Below are 22,781 nucleotides of genomic sequence, written 5' to 3' on the forward strand. Positions count from 1 at the left end.
AGAAAATGGAAAGTGTAAGTAGTTATACACAGAGGTGTATAAGATGAGGGGTTTATGGTGCCTTCTAGAGTTGTAATTACTTAATTTCCTGACATGACTGTGTACCGCTGTGTATGAGCCCTATGAAATATGTCTACATGTATTTATTTTTGATCCCTTTGAGCAGGAGGTTGTCCTGCCTGACTGGTAGAGATGTCCTGGAATCCAGATTACACCATGACTCTGCTTTGCTGCTTGTTACAAAAACTGAAGATGTTATTCCTGGGCACAGCATCATGGCTGAAGGGTTAACACACTTCACATATCCAAACTGACAGTCAGTGAGGCCATGTAGTAGCTGTAATTCACAAATCATGTTATCATTTGTAATTCACAGTAAAACACAGGGAAGTACAATGCACATTCATTGGTTTACTGCACTGAGCAGGCTGTGTTTCAAGTCAGCACACTCTGAATCTGGTTGTCTCGTGCATGCTAGCTTTAGAAAAGGCAGATAGAGAGAAAAAGTAAAAGGTTGTCCCTGATTTGTTTCCTAAAGCAGGGTAGAAGTAAACTCTTCTGACACTTTCTTACGCAAAACTGTGGTCAGAATAAATGTCTGTTGAAGTCAGTAATATCAGATCCTTATTGTTCTCTAGTTAATATTTTTAGAAAGATTAGAACCATAGTTGGTGTTAAAGCCACTTTTTGGTTTGTTTTATTTTGAAACAACTATGAATAATTCCTTTTGTTTCATTTCGTTTGTAGGTATTGTCTTAGTGGCCATAAATCCTTATGAACAACTGCCTATCTATGGCGAAGATATCATCAATGCATACAGTGGCCAAAATATGGGGGATATGGATCCACATATCTTTGCAGTGGCTGAAGAAGCATATAAGCAGATGGCCAGGTTTGTAGACCATGAGTCTTAAATGCGTTGTTTTTCTAAAAGGAATAAGACTTAACATTTCTGGCCAATGGCCTTCTCTTTAATTCTCTTTAATAGTTCATGAGATATTTTGCAACATCTGTCTTTTATCCAGTGTTTCAGTACATTTCACAAGAGGATAAATTGCCTAAGTTAGTGAACAGTAAAGCATTATGAATGCCATGGAGATCATGGCCACTGACCGGTAACAGGAATAACCACAGATCTCATCAGTATTTAGGTCTAAAATTAGTCCAGTGCTGTATAAGATTATGTTGTTTTAATTTGATTAGCAAAATGTGGAGATACTTTTTAATCATCAGTGGATTTTTAGAGAAAAGTGCCAGATTCTTAACTGTTTCATATTTATACATGATACTGACAACAGAAAAAAAATCACTCGGCTTATGAGTGCTATTACAGGCTCCTAGTCATGTCGGTAAAGTCCCAGCTATGTAATCTGCCTGTGGCTGCTGTTGACTAGAATTAAGAGGAAGCGGAGGGACGATTGCAGGGTGCCTGAAAACGGTGTCTCTAAGGACACTGTGACAGCTGCGCAGGAAATCCTCGTCGCTTTAAATATTGCATGAAAAGGCACTTGTCACCCAAGGAGACTGGTTATTAGAAACTGCTTCCCCTTCACCCCAGGAGCCTGCCAGTTTGAGGAGCTTGAGATATTTCGTTTCTAGGATAAAGATCTTTTGGGCTACTGTGTGGTCTTTAGTTAGCAAGATGGTCCCCGGTATCCTCGCTGGTTAGCTGCAAGCTCCTGATACAGTTTTCCTTGTTGACAATACAGCCCACAATCAAATTAATCAAGTGGAACAGCAGCAGATCTCTGGATTAATTGTGATGGCCTTCAAGCCGTACTGCAGGAGGGGGAGGCAAGGGGAGAATGGGTTGAAAATGATAAAATGTTCATCTTTGAAATTAGCTATCTATCTGTTCATTTAAAAATCCATATGAAAGCTAGAATGAACAAAACGCTCCGTATGCTGTGAATTTAGTCAGCTGTGTATGTGAATGTGGTGATTCACAATACCCACATCATGGATACTTTCAAAAGAAAACGGTACGGTACAGTGCAACATTTCATGACTTAGGGTAATTTTGAAATAGCCAATGTTTCAAAAATACCCTACATCTGCACTGTTGAATGGCAAAGGTGTCCGCCTTACTTCTTTTCTGCTAAGAAAATAGACGTATAATCTGGTATGGGAATATAAAGGCAAAACTGTGCATTATGACAATCACATCTGCATTGTGGCTCTTTCAGTCTAGATCACTGTTTTACAGATCTAGATCGCTGTTGTTTTAAACAGACTTGCTACTCAAGTCCCTCCAAAAGCTCTACAAAATAAGAATTTATTAGCCTTATTTTATATCTGAGGCACGGTACAGTGACCTGCAATTATATGTCAGTAATCCAAATTCCCAGAATTTTTGTTCTTAATATTAACAAGTGGAAGTAAGTGGTTGGAGTGGGATCTCTCTCCACTAGCTGCTTCTAACCACTCTCTGGAGCAGGCTTACCTCTTACCTGTGTTGAAATTTCAAATTGCCGTATCGCCTGTATTCTGTGGGCTTGTTAGCTGAAGCCTGTGCAGTGGAGATTTCTATCTGCCACCATCTGCATTCTCTGCCATCAGAGGAAGACTCAGAGGGCTGAGATTTTGGCTACAGTTACTGCTGTGGTTTTTGCTTTTTGTGTTAATCGCCTGCTCTTCAGCTCTCACTGTGCCCTCCAGCAATTCTGCTGTCCTGAATAACAACAAATAAGATGCAGTAGAAGTTCCTTTTTGAAACAAATGATGAGAAATTATGTAAGCATGAAAACGGTCTTAAATAATCCTTTTGCATTAATGAATTAATTCCTTTGTGTGTCTACAACATGTTATAAACAATTTGTTATTCTGTTATGAATAACTGACAGTACTTTCCTAGGTGCAAAATTAAATCTGAGCACACAATGAAAATGAAAAAAAATTCTCTCCACTGAAGTAACAATTTCATTGTTTATTTAGTTTCCCAATGTTTATTTCCTTTTCTCTTTTTTTTTTTTTTTTTTTTTTTGGCTTGTTTGTCTTTAAGAACTTTTTCTGTCTTTTGGACATACTGGGTTTGCTCACTGAATTTCATTTTCTAATGCTGTTTCCAATTCCTTAATCAGTTGTCCTGCCCTTTAACTTCAGTAATACTTTCTATACTCTGAACAAATCACCTTTTACTCCTGAATTATGAAGTTAAAGAAAAAAAAGTGCAGATTTACATTTCTGCAGCTGGTTATTTAAAAATGAATATGAGATTGTCTGTGACTATTTCATTAATGCTTTAATAATTGCATTGAATATTCATATGGTAGCTACTCATATGGCATTAATCTGCATTTATGCATGTAATTGGTGAGATTTATTTTTCTGTTGTTTCTAATCTTTCCTAACTCAGTGTTTAAATGATCACTGGTATAATCGGTCATGATGCTCCTATCCATCTAAAGCTTCAGTGAGCTCTTCTAAATATTTACTCCTTAAGTTTTCTTGTTAATTTATAATGATGTAGAATTTGTTCTTGCCAGCTTCATTACTCCATTGTCTGTGGCTGAGAAACTCTTTCCATGTGCATGGTTGTAACTAAATGATCTCTGTGGTCTTCTTCAGCCATAGAAAATGCCCCATGACAGCCATCAGGAAAGCTAGTGATTGTACACTAAATACTTGCATTGCATCTTCAGAAAAAATACAGTGCAAAAATGAATGTTGACTGCTGGAATGACAGGGATGGAGCTCACATCTGGCTTGTGCACGAAAAGTGATATTCAGCAACTGCTTGGGGTTAATTGCAGTATAAAGCAGCACATAAAGATACCTTCGCATGTGAAATTTTCTGCACAGAGAGCGCCAAATGGTGTGGTGTGTGTGGGCTGTGAAGAGGCGCGCCCCTTTGGGCATCCGTGATTTCCTCTTTCGGCAGCAGTTCTGTCACCGGTTGCCAGTGGAGGGTTAGCGAAAAAGAATACGGCTCGTCTTGACCCATAGCTGACAATCAAATAAGTGATTACTGTTTGCTCAGTAGCTTCTTGTCTTTTTCAGCATGGGAAAATGTCCACAGCTCTTTTAAGACTAATCTCATTTTGGATTATTATGTCTTTTTTTTTTTTTTTTTCCTTTTTTTTCCCCCTCTCCGCTCTCCCCTTCTTTTTCCCCCTTCTCCTCTGTATCTCTGTGCCTTTTTCCTTTTCTCTCTCCGTCTCCTACAGCTCCTCTGCACAGACTGACAGCTTCATTTCCAACATCTTTCCTCTGCTGTGCCCAAAATAAGCAATGAACTAGTTCTACAACTGCATTTAAATTGTGTTAGACTTAGGGTTACGTACGCCTCGTACTTACCCATAACTGTATTGGTTCGGGTTGTATGACCCTCCAGACCGCAGGTGTGAGGGTTCCAGAGCAAATCTCTTCCTCCGTCCAAGCAGGAGGAGATCCACCCACGAGCGCGTCCCAGCGGGAGGGAGCAGGATCGGTCGGATGGGGACCTGTCTGAGGTGCCCACCGCCACCGGGCTTTCGTGCAGAGCGGTTTGGGGGCTGCTGTGGTTCTGTAGGAACAGCTGCCACAAGCTGTGCTCTTGGAAAGAGCTGCGACCTGCACTCAGAGGTCTCTCTTCTCACAGACAGACAATGAAGAGCTTCCTTCATTTGAGCAAACGTATACAGGTTTGGGGCAATGTTTAAGGCAGATGAGCGATTTAAAAGGAAGTAAATTGTTATTGAAGAGCTTATTTTTGTCTCGGAAATATAAACCGCAATGTCAGCATGTGGGTGTTTGCATGTGTTGAACCCTTTGAACTACAATGCATACCACTTTTGTAAGTAAGTCAGCATTTCCAAATTATTAACAAAAAAAGAAGTTCAGTCTTCACAGTTACCCCTCTGTGGTAACTATGAAAATTGAGGCAAAGCATCAGTTGGCAAGTATTTGAATTTTTTTTTTTTTAAAGCTTTGCAACTTCAGTAGGAATCATAACCATCAGCAGGTGTAGCTCATTTTCTTTGTAATACTCAGTAGAAGCCTCCATTTTTAACTATGATTTGCAATAAGAGGAGATGTTGATGATTATACTCTTGAAACTGTTAAGAATTGCATTAATGTAGGAGACTTAAGATTATCAGTTTCCTAACACAGTATTAGGGAAAGAAGTTCTAAATCACTCTTACACAGGATTCCTTCGCCTGCCTAGTAAGGGTATATTGCAGTAATTAAGATAATTTTTTTTTTTTCACTTTGTTGGTCTGGTTTGTTCCATACTGCTTGTGGTTGATGAGAGATACAGCAGAGTTCAGTGCTTTTCAATTTAATAAATTAACTCAGAGGTTTCCTTCTTACTAATTAGTAAAGTTGTCTAGCAAAGTGCAAGCTGAAAGTAACATCTGTAAACAGAATTACATACTGATGAGATCCCTATAAAACTCAGTGAATACCAGGACGGAAAGCAACAGTGTTTAAAGCATCATTCTCCAAAGTTTTGCTTTTTCTGTTTGGACAAAGTACAATGATTTATTCAATGTTAATGTGTATCTTTTTCATTAAATTACCTTTAATAAGCAGGCTGCCTCTCTGTTTTGTCAGATTTTTGGCATGTGTCTGATGGCTCTCAGCTACAGGAAGGTTTTTTCCTATCACTTTTTGTTCAGAAGGAGCTTGGTGAGCTGTTGAGTAGGTGTTTTGAAAGCACCTTGACTGACAGTCTCCAGTTATCCCAGGCATCCCAAAGTGATGTCCTCTTACAAAAATGCATGTTTGATCAGCTGCCGGTTTGCTTCTGAGTGCCTGATAAATGGATATTCTGTTCTCCCCTGGCAGAAGTCGGGAGGGGGATGATTAACAACCCATCACGGATCTGCATCCAGCTATGAAACGGGAGCCTGCTGTGGTGGGCGCTGTACAAACATACAAGGGCTTTCTTTGACTTATGGCTTTGACATATGACTTTTTACATTAAATACTTAACTTGAAAAGAGATGGTACTTTTCGGGCTCTGTTGTTAAAATTAGAATAAAAAAGGAAATTGTCCTTTCTGGTGAGAACAGATGATTTTGGAATAGTCTTTTATACTTTGGGTCTGACATTTTTATGATATTATGGGTACAAGACAGCAGATGGTGTAATCAACTTGATGTAACATCAGGGACCTACTTGTCTGAGCAGTGACTATTTTTAGGCAACAAAAGGGTTAAGTGTGCTCGTAGCTGGAAGCTCGGGTTCATGTGAGGTGTCCTGCTGGTAGCTAAGCTATGAGCTTTCCTAAACTATTGCAGGAGTGACCTCTGACTAATCCCTGGATAAATCAGTTGCATAGTGCTGGCTCATCTTTGCGCTCCTCTGGAGTGCAATCTGTCATGATTTTGCAGTATGTGCTGACCTCGGTTTTCTTCATTTGTATGTGTCGAGTAATGTTACTGTCAATTCATTAGTTTTTCACCTTTTGCCATTTTTACAGTCAAGAGGTGTGTTTCCTGGATACAATTAAAATGGCAAGTGGTGCGTTTGTTAATTTAAAAAAAAAGTACATCTGCTGGTTTTGAGAGTGTTGCAGAACGTTTTTACCAAGCTGTGGTTGAAGAGGGCCAAAAAAGATGCTTAAGAACTTGAGGTGTTTTGAAGTGGCTGAGTTTGCAGCTGGAACAGACTCAAGAGAATTCAGGTTATGTATAACAGTAACATTTCACCTTCGTTTGGCACTTTCCGTGAGCATATCTCAAAGTCCTCTACAGAAGAGATCAGTATCATTATTTCCATTTTATAAGTTGAAACAGACATGGGGAGTGGGAGAGCAACTTTGGCGAGTTCACCAAGGCGGCAAAAGCAGAGCATAGAGCCCCTGAATCGAAAATCCTGATGCAGTGTCTGATGACTTGATCACACCAGCTTGACAATAAAATATGTGAGAATAGAGTACGTAATTGATAGTGTAGCAGTTAAATGGGTTTCCTGGTAACATTCTCCCAAAGCTAATTTTTTTTCAATATACGAAAATTAACATGCTATTTTTTGCATGCCTTCATTTTCTGCAGCATTAAGGAGTCTCTGTGGCAGGTAACATATATTGCATAATTATGTTTGCTTTCACGGAAGGCTTCATGTTTTCCAGGCACTTTACAAGCATTCACCAAAGTCTGTCTCCTCTAATACTGGTATATCAATTTCTGCTTGTATAGAAGACAAGAAAGGCAGACATGGTGTGCTGTGGCCATGCCTGGATCAGCCCAGAGTCCGTCCCAGGCGCTGAGCTTCCAGCCCCCAGTCCTGTGCCCAGAACATCCTCTTTTCTCTAGCGGCTAAAGATGTCACTGAGAAATGCTGTTAGGTTTAAAAAACCAGTTAAACTGGAAATATATTTAGAAATGTGGTTAAAGAACGTGGTTTGTTGGACTAATGTTTCATGCCTATTAAAAATGAATGATTTTACAAAGAATTAATCTGCTGCTTAGTCGGGAGCAATTGTTCAAGGTGCAGCTGACGGTGTCTCTGCATTTTTAATGCGTGGCGCCTGGGAAGACCGGGATGTGTCAGGTCAGAGCATGTTAGATCCAGATAGCCAAAATAAACCGATGGACATAGCGTGTGCAGGTGGAACGGACCAAGAACTGGGGCTGCTGTTCTGCGCAAGAAGTGACGCTTGCTCTTGGGGCATAGCCCTAGGAACTCACTTTTTCTTTTCTTCCCCCTCCCCCCATCACATCGCCACAGAATGGTTCAAAGCACTTTAGTCTCTAATAATAATCTTTAGCACGTACACAGCACTTCGCACATTCTGGGCGTTTTACAAAAGTTACCTTGTTAATCCACACAACAGCCCTTTGAGGGTGGAAAAAATAATTATCTGTGTCAGGCCGCACCTTTTGGGATGTGCCAATACAAGTGAATTTGGAGGTGTCGGCACTGGGAACGCCGGGATGATGTGGCTCTGCGGGGAAGGAAGGGATGTGCCTGCCATGCAAAGGAGCACTGCAAGGAGGAAACTTTAAAAATGAGGGAGAAGGGTTTCCTGCGGTACAGGTGCAGGTAGAGCGCTGGGGTGGCATCTATCGGTGCTGCCTGGTTGCAGGGGAGACTTCTCCAGAGGAAGGTGAACTCCCAGGGAGAGGGGTTCAGCAGCTACGTAAAGAGATGGCAAGATGTGCTTGAGTTATGTGGGCTATGGGAAGCAGTTGGAAACCAAGCGGACAAAACGGCGATGCTTTTCCATGTTAAGGAGGCCAAGAGCCAAATCCAGAAACAGGGGATAACAGAACTTGTTTAGGGCTGCAAAGAACTTTGTGATTAAAATAGTTTGTTCAGGAGGTTGACGAAGGGCAAGGTGCTGCCTTCTGCCCTCGATGAGACAGGTCACACGAAGGCTGCCCAGACCTGGCTGCTGCTCTTCTTGATTGGTCCGAGAGCATTAGAAAATGGCTGAATGAATTCTTCTTTATTTATTTATCGAACAGTTAAATTACTTCTACTTGAAAAGCAAATCCTGGGTTTGTAGAGTTGCCAATTTTTATAATGGCTCCTAACAGATGTAGCACACCCTGGGCTGAATTTCAAAGGCCTTTGCACTGAACAAGTGCTGCTAAACATGTACAGCCTTGTTTGCTGCCAGACAACACCGTGCTTAGGCAAAGGTGAAGCTAAATATATCGCACTGACTCGTGTTAAACCTTCCAGGGCTGGTGGGTTTTACAGCTGCCTTTCATTTTAGGGTAAGTGTAAAAAGCTATTTTGGTCTTTTAGAGAAGCAAATACCTATAAGAATGGAAGCATCACACAAAAGTGAAGCACGATCGCCCAGAGTGAACCTGGCACCTACCCCGACGGGGGCCTGGGAAGGGCAGGTGTTGGGGAGGGCACAGGCTGGTGAGCTCTGCAAAAAAATCCTTGTGCCTCTCCCAAACCACATTTCGTGCTGAAAAAGGGAGTGTGTTCTAGGAAAGAAAATACGGACGTATTTTGCTTTCATGTTTACAATCACGGGTATTTGTAGGAAACACTATTTCTTTCAACATTTATTGAAGTCAGACCTATTTAGTGAGCCTTCAGATGAGGTGTGCAAAACCTTATCATTTCATCTTATACCATGGATTTGTCCTTCTGTTGCTTTATTCTTTTCCCTGCATTCGTTTGCTGTGCATCCTCTTTCCTACGTTGGAAGATGCCCAGTCCCTTGAAGGCAGTGCTCCCTTTAGCCTCCTGGGGCTGGCCTTTGCGGCTGGGAAGCTCCGTCCTAAATTTCTTAATAAGTTAATCAAGCTGCTTTCTGTGAAGCTCACAAAACATTTGATACTACAGTGAACTCTTAACTTTATATTGATACCTGATGAAAGCCGATGGATTTCACAAGAAAGGAGTTTAAAATCTTTTCTGTGGGTAATTACTCCAAGACTGAATAAGCTGTTTGGAACACTGGAGTATTAGATGTATTTCTCTATTCCTATAACATCAATACTTCTAAGTTATTTGGGAACATCGATAAAGCAGTTACAATGATATTTAGCACTTCCACACTGCTTTTACTTTCAGTGCATTGTGTAAACTTCTTTTATGTCATCTTATCAATGGGGAAGTTATGTGGTAAAATTTTCTGTGCTCTTGTTTTTGTTATAGCTGCCTCATGGGGGAAACTGATCTTTATTAAACAGATTTGTTTAGTCATGCTCTCAAAGCTGTGTGAATGTTCTGACTGTAGATACTGCAGGTTATTTTGGTCATATGCTGTCACAAATATGCAGCAGGGATGCTGAGAGATTGATTGCAAAAACCAGGATGCTTACTTAGGTCAGAGTTATGTTTGCATTGCTGGAGACACTTAATCATTTCAGTGGCATGTATGTACGGGTATCCTTACACAGTTTGGGAGTCCGCTTTATAGTGTAGGGTGTAAAACATGTCACTTAGCTTAAACTAGGTTTGTGTTGGTCCCTTGTTAATCCTATGGCTCTCAGAGTAGCTGCAGCAAATGGAAATACGGCAAGATTTCAAACATGCCAGCATTTCAGAATGAATCCTGTCTGACCTTTCAGCAGTGTCACTAGTTTTTAAGTTATTTTCTTAGGTTGGTTTTCCTGCTGCCGTAATTCAGCTGTAGGATGGCATATCACTAAGTTCCTTTTCTGTCTTTGATGGGCACGACGCACATTAATGTTAGTGGTAATTATGTGTGTACGCTGAGAACGGGATCTATCCCAAACGCTCCCTGAGTCACGGGTTCCTTCCCTATGAGTTTGGGTCAGGTTCTTTGATCATTCAAAATTCACTGTTTTGAAAATGTAAAGCGATTTCAGGCTTACAAGTCTACCTTATTACCACAGAACTGCAGTAGAGGAACAGCAGTGAGATAAAGCAGACCAGACTGTCGCTGCTAGATTAAATAAAAGCTATTTATTGTGTTTTTGTTCTTGCATTGAAGCAGTAGGAGATTTCAATGTTTGAAGACCGCAGGATCAGGCCTTCAGCAGCAGTTTGTGCTGTTTTGATTTAAATACAAAATGAAACCGTCGTATGCCGTGGGGTTGGTGCTCTTAGCCATAACCTGAACCTGTTATTCCAAAAGAAAAGAAGGAAGCAGTACCAACTCCACAAAAAAAAGGCAGTAGATTTAATTAAACCTCTTAGCAGTGGAGCAGTGAGGGGAGATGTCCTGAAGGTGGTGGCCTTCAAACCACCCTGACAAGAAGCTTCCTTAAAAACATCAGTGCCTTGGTGGTGTCCTCAGGGTTAACAAACATAGATGATTTAGGATCAAAGGCAAAGTAAGTACTAATGTTCTTCTCATCAAATTGCCCTGTTATTTGGTCTCTTCATTTTATATTAAGGTTATGTCACTCTGATCTTTTCTGCTGATATCATCTATGTTATGTGGCATTGAGACAACTCAACTTTGAAGTAGTTAATCACCAGCAAGCATTTCAAAGTCCATATCAGAATCTTTTAAAATCAGCTGTTAATGATACACTTTTGCCAGGTAGAGATGCTGGTGGCTTGGGTATGGATGGATTGAGAAGAATATTGAGGTTGATGTCAATAATTCTGTATTCTTTTTGTTTGTTTTCCCAGGCTGATGTTTTTGTGGTGTGTGTGCTTATATGCATCCATTTGACATTGTTTGCTGTGGAGTCATAAGTCTGAAAGACAAGATCAAGTGATACATCCTATGCATCAGTCATAGGAAGCAAAAAACCACAAAAACAATGTTGTGCTTTGATGATTAAATTGAATAGCTCTGGGCTTCTTTAGTCCCCTCTGAAATGCTTATTGATGGGTAGGTTTTTAACTGTTCTAGTGTTCCTCCTTCAGAGAGGGATTTTCTGTTGGTATAGAGGAAGAAGGTAAACAAAGCTATCTGTAGGGATTTTTCAGTCTATATGTCTTGATTATCCTGATCTGTTTGGACAGTTCGCTATGGAAGTAATGGCTGTGATGCAGTAAGCTCTTCTGTTTTTTGAGGGAACCAGCTTCAGTGGGTGTAGTAATTTTAAGGAATGAAAATTGTTTGAAAACTGACAACTCTGCCTTTAATGTTAGTAACTTTAATGTTTCATTTCTTGCACTGTTTTTTCTTTTTTGCCTCAATTTTTCCATTGGTCAACTGAAATCAATAAAAGCTGCCTTAGAGAATGACAGCTATCAATGATGAGTCAGTGTTGTTGCAGCACTCTGTACACATTGGGGGTGCCTGGTGACAGTCTTGCTCTTGCCTTCACTGAAGCTGACAGCTGGGACCGCATGGGAGTAGCGTTTCCTCCATTCTGAGCCCTTCTGAAAGCAGCTCACTTAGATTTCTATGAAATACAGAATTTAAAGTTAGTAGTAGTCAATGCTATTAAAAGTATTGCATTGAGATAGATGCACATCCTCAACAGAAGGGTTTTTTTCACATCTTAAAACCAAGGTTGGTTTTTTTTTTAAATCACTTTCTGGTTTCTTGTGCATTGTCATTTCATTCGTATTCTGCAAAACCCTTTTTTGCATGTAAGTTTCTGCATGTAAAGTCAGTTCAGTTTGTAGCACTCTTTTTTCCCCGATGCTGAACCTCCTTGGAGCAGAAGCTATCTTCAGTGTTGAATTTTGCAATGTTTTTTCAAAGTATAAAAAAAGCCCTGCTGGAATGTAGGTTATAATCTCAAGCTTCCAGGAGTTAGGTAAGTCTACATCTCTTCTGTTTTGGCACTCTGACAGTAAATTTCCCCATAAACATATTGCCTGTCGACAGAATTTTGTAGGTAAAGCAAAATTGTCTTTAAAATTTAGCAGCCTACGCACAAATCTGTTTCTCTCCTTTACTGGAATTGTGATATGAAAAATTAGTGACATTTATTGCTCATTCTATGGCCATTACTTGTCATAAGGAGTGGAGTTGTGTATGGCTTGGATACAGTATCTGACTATTACCTTTCAAAATCAGACATCAGCATTATTTTTGTGATAGATAACACTATTTTAAATTATCAGTTATTTATTCCATAGTGTGTTACTGTTCTTTTATTTGACAAGAAATAGCTGTTACCCTCACATGACTCTTAAAGTATAGGCCTGAGAGAATGGATATTGGAGATTTCTCAACCAATTTGTCCCCTGCTACTGCAAGCAATCCAGCCTATCACTTCACATTTCAGCTTGTGAAATGTTTGGGCCTATCATCTTAAAACTCAAGTTTTATTTTGGTTTTGTCATTCCTTTATTCTTCTGCATTGTTCAGAAATGGCAAAAGCTGAATGTGATCCTGCCCGATGCCTGAACATAATAGTTTGTGTTTCCGTGAATGGTAAACTGCTCCCAGTCAATCTGTTTCAATCTGCTGAATAATTTGGCTTCGTATCGTAGCACTGTAATGTAGTTCTGTATCCTAGGATGTGATCGTTATCCACCTTCTTGGTGGACAGAGGACTCCTCCACCTTCTTGTCTCCCAGTTTGCTTTCCCTTATTTCTCTTTGTAAAAGCATAATTAAAATCTTCCCTCCATTCAGAAGTAATCTTAATTTTAAAATAGTCTAATTATGTGCTTTATTCAGAGAAAAAGTCCCAAGAAGATGAAGAAGTATTGCACAGATAATGGATTGTGGCATCAGGCTGAAAAGTGGTGTCACACATAATGCTGTTGCCCTACTTACTTGTTTCATTGGCTGAAAGTTTTAATTATAGCTTTTTTTTCTGTCTGGTGACGTGTTAAGTGCTCAAAATGTCAGGTCAAAGGTTGGGAGCTAATGATTTAGCTAAAAATAACTACAGAAGTGTTATTTATACCTGAGAAAGAACTCAGGGTGTCATTACTTGTGTTTTCTGGGGATTTTTTCCTTTATTTTGTTTTGGTCTTTTGTTTTTTGTTGTTGTTGTTTTTAATGCAGCCTGATTATGAAAATTTCATTTGGCATAAGCAGAGGTTATATTTTAGACTGACCATTGCTTATACCAAACTATTAAAAATAATTCTCATCACATTTCATGCACTATCCAAGGTATTTTGGTTCTATTTTACTTGTTATTTTCTTTTCAACGTGGCATTTTGCTTCTTTAATGACATCAGGGAGCCCTCTGCTGAGCTGACACGGCTGCCTGGCAGGACCACCCCACCCTCCTTCTCGAAAGACTCAGTATCTTGCTACCTGTGGTAGGACGTCCATATGCCAAGTCTTCCCTAGGGTTGTGGCAGTTACAGTTCATCCCCTGCTGCTCTTGCGTTTGGGGTGTTGCGTACACTCTCCTCTCTCCTTCTTCAAATGTCAAGTGTGATCTTGGCTGTTTTGTTGTGTTTGCCTTTCTCTCTGCCAAAAAGCAGAAAGAATAATATGCTAGAGGATGGTCACTCCAGTGTGTTATAGCAAAACAATGGACTAATGTACTTGTGAAGACAAGAGTGGCTCTGAGCGTGGATGGAGCGCTGGCAGGGCGATGCGAGGGGACTCTGCTGCAGACAGTGAGCCAGCCCTTTGTTTCTCATGATTGCCGTAGCTGCTGCAAACACAAATATTCGTTGCAGAAGAGATGGCAGCAGCGTTTTCAGCTTGCACAGAGCCAGCCCTATCTTCTCTAGGCAAATTTATGAAAAGTGTATGTGTATGTGTACTTAGTAATATAATAATGGATCCCTTATTCCTGAGCACATGAACGAGTGCTAAGGAGAAGAGTACGTCTTCGTATCTTATGACGTGGGGGAAGGAAACTCTAGGCTAATTAGCAACAGTATTCTTAAGGAGAAATTATTTCAACCTAATTTTTTCATTACCGTCTTTGAAAACATGGAGCTTGCTCCTCTGCAGCGCTCTGAAGAGCCTAGTGTTTCCTATCACTCCTGAGCTCCCGAGGAGGGACGGGGGGCTGCAAAACCAGTGTGCGCTTTCCACGCTCACACACGTGTCCTTCAGGGATGTGACAGCTGGAATGAGATACCTTTATTTCGATGTTCCCTTCTTGGCAACAGAGTTAGATTTTTTGTTGACAGTTTTGTCAGAAGTCTGTAATACTGAGGTTGCATTACTTTGTTTTCTGAAAGCCTTCTGTGCTTTGGGAACTAAGCAAAAATAAGCTTAATCATCAGAGGATAGATTTCATAGGACTTGAGCTTCATGAGGCTTCATATATTTAATGATATTCAATACATGAAACAGAGCTGGTGATCTACAACTGAAAAGCTTGTTATGTTGTTGCCTATCTCCTGTGTTAGGCAGCTCCTGAAATCAGACCAGAAGTTTCATATTTTATAGTGGTATGGTTGGGTTTTTTTCCCTATGTGAAAGAGCAGTGGAGGAATAAAAGAAGGAGCACTGCCTGTCTTACGAAGAAATCGTTCTCTGTTTTTGACTCACTGCAGGAACTGTCTGTGTGAGAGGAAAATTGTTTGTTATTGGTTGTCTCATGTAGGTCTTTGGCTGGACTTATCTCACGTCCTTCCGCTGCCCGTTTTGAACGTGAGCATCCATACAACTCGTGCCACCCCCTGACGTGCAGAGCTGCAGGCTGTCCCTCATGCATGTCTGTCTGTTGCCAGTGGACTCAAGGAGGGGGGAATGGGGAAGAAGCAAGGGTGTTTCTTCTTCCTTTCCCAGCTGGAAATCTTCATCGCACCACAAACCCTCAGGAGCGTGGGCAGCAGGCTGGATGGCCGCTGTAAGGAAAGGTCTCATAGGCGGGTGTTTTCATTTTCCTGTGGCCGAGGCTGGCATCTCTGGCAGTTCAGTCTGCGTAACCTGGACTATGCACAACCTGGTATCAAGCTGAACAGTTATCCTTTCCCACAACTTTCCCACTGAGACTGACAGCTTGGTGTATGTGAATGTGTGAACTGTGCTGTAGTCATTCACACCTACCGCATGTGTTAAATGGAAGGTGAGAACATAAAATTAGGTTGCTTTGATCTTCTTAACGCTTTCCTATTAAATTTAAATCAGCACCCAGCCATTTAAAGTAATTTCCTTTTCCCAAAATGTGGAAAACCTGCTTCAGCCAATGCCTTCATTCGGTTAAACGAAAGCCACCTTGGCTCTTCCGGAGATGCACGACGTAGCCAGTGGCTTCTTCAGCCGCTTACATCTTTGTGCCACACGAAGCAGGTGCTGGCATCATGCTCTTATCTGGGGGCTTGGGGATGTTTTTGAAGATAGGTAACAGCTTGAGAGTAACAACGTGATCTGTAATTTAGCTTCATAATTTCATCAGCAGCTTTTTTACAGAAACCACAAATAGTTTTTCCATGCATGTTTCTTCGCTTCCCCTGCACAGCATTTACCGGTGGCCTCAGCAGGCCTTGGGAGGCTGTGCAGACTGTACGTGTGCTGCCTGCACATGTGCGCGCCCGAAATGTCATTCACAGTTACTGTGCTATGAGTGCAGCATGGTCGGGGGCTTGGTCATACTTTCCATGTTCCAGCCCCAGCTCTGGAAATCTTTCGGGTAAAATTTTATTCCTTCTTTCTCTGCTTTCCAGTATGTAAGGTAGAGTTAAGCTCACCCAGCTCATAGGAGTATTTTGAAATATCATTCATTTTAACTTTTGCTTTGGAAATATAAAATACTATATAAAGCATGTATGGTGTTTATTTTAAAAGATTCAGGCTATATAAATGCTAATTTCTATCCTTGTTATTTTGTAGTGTGTTTATTAGTCATACAGTTGGGGTTTATGGATAGAGCCCTCTTTGAGATGCGAGAAAATTGCTTTAGTAGCAAATGGAGATTAATTTTTTTAAATGAGAAGAAATTACTTCACAACAAAGGGATCATCTTCACTCCAGAGCCGCTATTTGTGTCCTGAACAGCCCTGCTTGAATTTTTCAGATTCAGAACAATTCTGGGAAAAGTGATTGGTGATTAGATCAGAAGGACGGAAGGTTTCTGTTGCTGACTCTGCTGTTGATTTCTCTATCTGTAAGACGGCATTAATGATTTTTACTAATGAGCACTGATAATTTAGCGGAGCACTGTACCAGAGACTCTGGGTAGAAGTAGCTGCAGAAGCACGTAGTGAATAGTGGTAACAGGTACTTTACTGTAGCCAGGTTCTCCAGAGCAGCTCTGCTGGCTGGCTGGACTGTGGCGGCCGCATCAACCCCGACCGAGCGTCCTGGTCGCAGGCAGTCCCATCGGCCCTTCGGGCAGCTTGGTCACTAACAGCCGCGTTTCTGCCACATGCATTTACATTATTGCTGCATTGCTAACGTTTATGGTGGAAGGGTTGTTGCCAAGTTGGGGACACAGAAAATACATGTCCTTGAGAGAACAGCGGGTAATTAACATGTCTTTGTGTTTCAGAGATGAGCGAAATCAGTCAATCATTGTCAGTGGGGAATCTGGAGCCGGAAAGACTGTCTCTGCTAAGTATGCCATGAGGTACTTTGCCACGGTCAGTGGGTCTGCCAGTGAAGCCAATGTTGAGGAGAAGGTCTTAGCTTCCAACCCCATCATGGAGGTAAGAGAGCTACTGCAGTTATTATTCTGGGGCTAACATAAGCATTCAATAGAGAGAGCAATCCATACTTTTTTAAGGATCAAAGAACCTAGAGTAAATATATTTTAAAATTTTCTTTTTAATCTGTTTACTGGGAGGTGCTTTAGGCATCATTTTGTGTAGTATTTATGAAAGATTGAGAGAAGATGGGAGGTAATGTTTCAGTATTGTTAATGTATTTCATATAACAAAGTAATTTTTGTATGAATACTGCTTTAAATCTATTCAGCTGTGTAAAACTGGTAGTTCTCAGACCACTGGCCAAATGCAAGTGCAGAATACTGGTTTTGTGTGTGAAATTCCAAAGAGGATTAAAACTTCTGGTCTTACCCACTGAACGTGTACATCACGCAGTGGGGGCAGGTAGATTATACTTTGAAGTGAAGAGTTGTTGAGTAAAGCAAATGTTCAATTTTAGGAAATGTGATTAGGGAAGATAGACTGAGAGAGCAAAGTTACATGAGATGCACACAGTTTCTTTTGGAGGGAGAAAACATGGCAGAAGATGTAATTTTTCTATAATTAGCTCAGACTAATGTTTCAGTTCTGGAAGTTTGTGTAACTAACTGTAGTCAAGTCCCAAAGCCATTGGCCTGGGAGCGTAGATGCTGGCAATAGGCCGTGAGATAACATGTACTCCTCCTGCTTCAGGATCTCTGTTCTCCGGGAAGCTCAGGAGATGCTGTAATTCTGACGTCGTGGCCAAGCAGAAAACATTTCTTAGGCTCATCTGACTTGTTTTTTGTGTCTTTGCCTTTGTGTAGATTCAAGTTGTAGCTGAAGTTAAGGAACTATGTTAAGAAATGATTCACCAGAGAGAAACAGTCTTGGGGGAATTCCTTGAGAGAAGTAGTGCTGTCTCCAGGCACACACATGCCTGTGGACAACCTAAGAAAATGCTTAGGACAACTGAAGCTTTGGTAAATGTTTAGCGTCTCTATGCAATAGTGTGAAGTATTAGTGGATAGACATGAGTAAATGGAGTGCACACAGTGAAACGTGAAATGCAAAATGCTGCCATTGTTTTCTTTCTCAGGAATTTTTAAAAATGAACTATGTTTTATTCCTTCTTTTCTCCTGGCATGAGGAGTTCATGATACTCAAACTATAGCTGTCCCATCACAGTTTGTGTTCTGTCACAAGGTAATTGTGCCTGGTTTGTGGTGCTGTGTGGTGTTTTCAAACTGTTTTGTGGGATAAACCAAGCTGTGCCGTGATGAGCAGATGGCTCTGCTGTTGTGGGATCCAAATGTCCAGCTATAGGAGGAAGCCAGGGGAGCTGAGCCTTGTCTTGAGCTGCACCTACCCCAGCGGGAGCAGCCTGGGCCCTGGGGAGCAATGGCAGTTTTGCAGGTGTGAGCTCATCCCAGAGTACTCCTTGCGCTGCTCCAACGTTTGCAGTGTCATACTTGGCCACGTTGAGATTCAGAGCGTGGCTAACAGGACCAGGGGTGCTGAACACCCCTTCTGCCTTCCCCTGCATCCCGGGGAGGTGGTACCTGGGGCCAGGCAGGCGGCCGTGTCCTCACCGCCTGTCTGCTAAGCGACAGCTACGGTGAGAGACTCTGCAGGATGGGTCTGCAGTTTGCTGTTTGTTTGCTGGGTGAAGTACAAACTGTCTACAGGTTTCCCTGCACTGCTTCTTTCGTTTGGTCTCACAGCCTAAACCAAACATCCTTCTCTCTCACTCCTTGGACCCCACCTCCCAGTCAGTGGCCATCAGCTCACCGCTAATTGTCTGATTTCATTTCCAAAGCAAGGAAATTTAAATTGAGGACTAGAAATGAACTTTCCATCCATACCTTTTTTTATCCACTAAAAAACAATGGTGGTGCTTTATTTTTATTTTCTAGGGATAACAACAATTTCGTGAACCTGGGTATATCTAAAATTTCAATTACTGTAAACATTGTTATAATTGGATGAAAGTTATTCTTTTAACTTCAAACACTTGAATTTTAAATAAGCTTCAGAGTGCGTGTTGTGAAATCTCATGTTGAGGCAGACTCTAGGATAGCAAAATTAATGTTTTGAACTCCTCAGTTGATAAATCAGCAGAAACACAAATTAACCCATGTAGATTAGGAGGAAAATGAGTAATTCACTTTAGAAACAGGAAACTCCTCATTTGCTAAGTTGATTGTAAAATCTTAGGAGCAGAAGGTAATTTTATTTTTTTTTATTTCTATTTGGACAACCTAAACATCAGCATTTGGTGAGTGACCATCATTAGTGTCAGAATTTCACATCATCTTTGCCTAATAAATACTCTGTAATGTCAAGTGACCGTTATACATTTCTAGCAACTATTTGAATAATTGGTTTTGTAGTCAGTAACTACGTACAGTTTTCCTATTGCAAATGTAGAAATTGTCGAGTCTTAAAACACATCTTCATATGTAATTTCCTCCCTCTCATTCTTTGTTACCCTGTATAGCTATGAGAATTGTACAGCTTAGTATGTACTCTGGTAAGCAATCTTATCATAGAATCATAGAATCACAGAATGCTTTGGGATGGAAGGGACCTTTAAAGGCCATCCAGTCCAACCCCCCTGCCACGGGCAGGGACACCTACAACCAGATCAGGTTGCTCAGAGCCCCATCCAGCCTGGCCTTGAATGTTTCCAGGGGTGGGGCATCTACCACCTCTTCAGGCAACCTGTTTCAGTGTTTCACCACCCTCATAGTAAAAAATTTCTTCCTTGTATCTAGTCTACCCTCCTTTAGTTTAAAACCAAATCTACCCTCCTTTAGTTTATACTACCAAAGACTTTCTTAACTGTTTTTATAAGTAATACCTTTCAAAGTAATAATTGGTTTCTGAAAATATTGTAATATTATATTGCTACCACCACCAACAAAATACATCACAGTAGCAATAATTTTAAAACACAGGGAATGCAGTTTTGGTTATGTTCAGTTTGAATGAATTCAGCATTTCTTAGAACTGCAGAGATGCAATGTGTTCTTACGTCCTTTATAGCAGCTGTTCATCTGATACCCACTTTGGCATCTGCTCAGTCGGGCCTGCGTGCTGCTGCTGCTGTAATGGGGCTTCTGAAAGTCTAATCCCCGCTCCCGTGCTGTACCCGGCCAGCCCTTACTGATTCACTGGCCTTTTGTTTACAGATTTGGAGTACCGATACTCAGCATTGCTGTTTGCTTTCATTTGTTTTTCCTAAGTTTTGTTTCTGTACAGAGTTCCTATGGATGGCTACGTGAACTAGGAAACTAGGACATAGATAAAACTCTGCGTTCTTTAGTTATGGTGCACTTCGGAGTTAGGTGCTTGATAATATACACGCAGTGGCGTATGATGAAAGGCAGTGTGCTGTATCTGAATTACTCCAAATGCCATTCCTTTTGATACAGAGATATCTTTAGGATTTTTTTGGAAGGTGAATTGCTATATGATGTCTAAAACATGATCTAATTGAGAAGAGAAAATGCTTTTCTTTGAAGTTCAGCATGTTGTGATTTGCATGCCTTGAATTCTGATATATCCAGCTGGCACCTGTTGCGGGGTGAATCCTAATGCTGATGAGGTAAGGCAGAGGTGCACCAAGACCCTTTAGGAACCACAGTCATCATTTGCCAGGGGCATCCCAAGACCGTGTACTATAGAGGAAATACATTAAATATTGTTTATTGTGTATGAAGCTGTATTGAATTGTTCTAAGAAAGTTAGGCACGTAGGGCAGCATCGAAGACTGTCTCTGAGTCAGTAACCAAGCTGCTATGGAAGGGATTCAGGTTCAGGCAAATGACATGAGTCTGTACATGTTAATTTTTAGATTATATTTAGGCACAGAGTAAATATTTTATAATGATGTGTTTGCAGAAGTAGTTCAGAAATGTGGTTGATCATAGAGTAACAGTAATAATAAGCTGTTAGCCAGGCAGAATATAGGGACTGTTTGCTGGACTATGGGTTTATGATAGGTAGACATAGGAAGACAGAGGTTGGAAGTGCTATACATATATCTGCACACATAGATTTATGAATATATCCAGCGTGAAATAATTGTTACAGTTTTATTATGTCTTTAGAAGAAATCTGGGTGTATGTGAGCGTTCTGTTAGACTCTTTAATTCCTTCTAAAAGACTTAAGAGACCAATAAAGGATTTTTAGCTGGAAAGTTAGACTATGTGGAAGTGAAATCTTTGCTAGGAAGATCAGCTCCCAATCTTGTGTTAATGAAGTAACCATATTTTGATATAACTTGCTGACCAGGCAGAGATTGTTCTTTATTAAATTCTTGATTATTTTGAAACCAGGACAAAATTACTGTTGTTAGGTGTTTATGAGCCATGTAGATGATTAATTCAATTTGGTAATTTCTAAAAGCTGTGTAACCTTTACAATATTCCCTTTTTTCAGTCTATTGGAAATGCCAAAACTACGAGGAATGACAACAGCAGTCGCTTTGGGAAATACATTGAAATTGGCTTTGATAAGAGGTATCGAATCATTGGTGCTAACATGAGAACTTACCTCTTGGAAAAATCAAGAGTGGTGTTTCAGGTAATACTGGTGCAATCTTCTTAGTGTATATTTGTGTGACTATGCTAAAAAAAAAAAAAAAAAAGGCTATTGCTTGTTGGTATTAGTTATCTCTCCTGAGAGATGGCTTTAATAGTGTATTTGTAACATAGCACATGTGGAGAGGGAGAAGAAAAGGTAAACCAAGTCAGCCCTTCGTTATATGAATTATTTGTAGTTGTAAAATGAGTATTAAAAAGGCTGTGTATTTAGATATGAAATACATTCATTGCACTACTAGATATGAGTTTGTGCTTCCCATAGTATTATAGAATAGGGCTTCAAAACCTGGCAGAAACCACTCATGCTCAAGAAGAGCTCTCTATGGTAGTTTGTAAAGCTGCCATCTTAGGTCACTTTCAACCTCTTGTTAAAACCCACTGCTATCGCAATAATTGTGAATGAGTCTTAATTGCCATTCTTTAGGCAAATGGGAATATGTAATTTCATCTTTCTTGAACTCTCTTCATTTTGGTATTTCGTCCTTGAACCGATCCACGACATTTTTGTCTCCCACACTTCCTCTCCATCTTTACCTACCTTATATTCTAGCGCTCAGTAAAAATGACTTCATTAAAAATCAAGCCAATCAAAATGAATTGATTAAAATATCCTTGACTGGCTGCCTAAAGGTATAAAACAAATAATTACAGTTTGCATTGTTTAGGGGCGTTATGTGAAGTACTGCTGTATATTTTAAAAATAAGAGAGACTTCTTGCACATGGTTTAGCTGGAAGAGAGTCTTTTTCTTGTTTTTCTTTTGTTTTGAAGTTATGAAATTTAGAGCGCTTAAGTTCAGAATTATGATGTTGGTCATGAGTCATAACCTTCTGAGCTGTGTTTGTCCTTCATTTTAAAATTCCAGCTTTGCCTTGGCAAGAAAGATACTCCCTTTACCAGCTTACTATAAATGCTGAGGCGAATGGTATTAGTTATTTTTGGAAAATGAAAAGCTTTTAAGTATGATCATTTCACCCACCCATAGAATCCTGATCTATATTTAATGGTAATCCACAGTTCTGAAAAGTGAAATCATACATTTTTTTTGAAATGAAAATATCTGCATGCTTCTTGCTATTGAAAATGGATGAAATTAATCAAGAAGGAAATGATAGATGCTGATTTATCTTTCCTTTTTCCATGTGGCTTCTATGCTCTTAATGTAATGCTAGAGAAAGCATTAAACATAGTAATTCTTTTCTACTCATGGATGTTTCTGGCACTTGTTAAGTTGTGAAAAATAATCAATTCCTTTCTTTTTAAAGGCAGAAGAGGAGAGAAATTACCACATCTTTTACCAACTTTGTGCCTCTGCAGCATTACCTGAGTTTAAAACTCTACGATTAGG

The 22,781-nt window shown here is 40.3% G+C and overlaps 1 protein-coding gene across 1 annotated transcript in view; it reads left to right on the top strand.

Annotated features, from left to right (window-relative positions):
• Nucleotides 1–747: 747 nt before the first annotated feature.
• MYO5A (myosin VA) overlaps nt 748–22,781 on the top strand; it is a 74,207-nt gene continuing 52,173 nt past the window's right edge. The window contains exons 1-4 of the mRNA XM_082322232.1: nt 748–892; nt 16,691–16,847; nt 21,271–21,414; nt 22,699–22,780. Of these exons, the coding sequence (XP_082178358.1) occupies nt 831–892; nt 16,691–16,847; nt 21,271–21,414; nt 22,699–22,780 (445 nt within the window). The 5' untranslated portion in view covers nt 748–830. The remainder of the gene's footprint in view (nt 893–16,690; nt 16,848–21,270; nt 21,415–22,698; nt 22,781) is intronic.

The sequence above is a fragment of the Platalea leucorodia genome, assembly GCF_965183815.1.
Source record: "Platalea leucorodia genome assembly, chromosome: 9".
NCBI lineage: Eukaryota > Metazoa > Chordata > Aves > Pelecaniformes > Threskiornithidae > Platalea > Platalea leucorodia.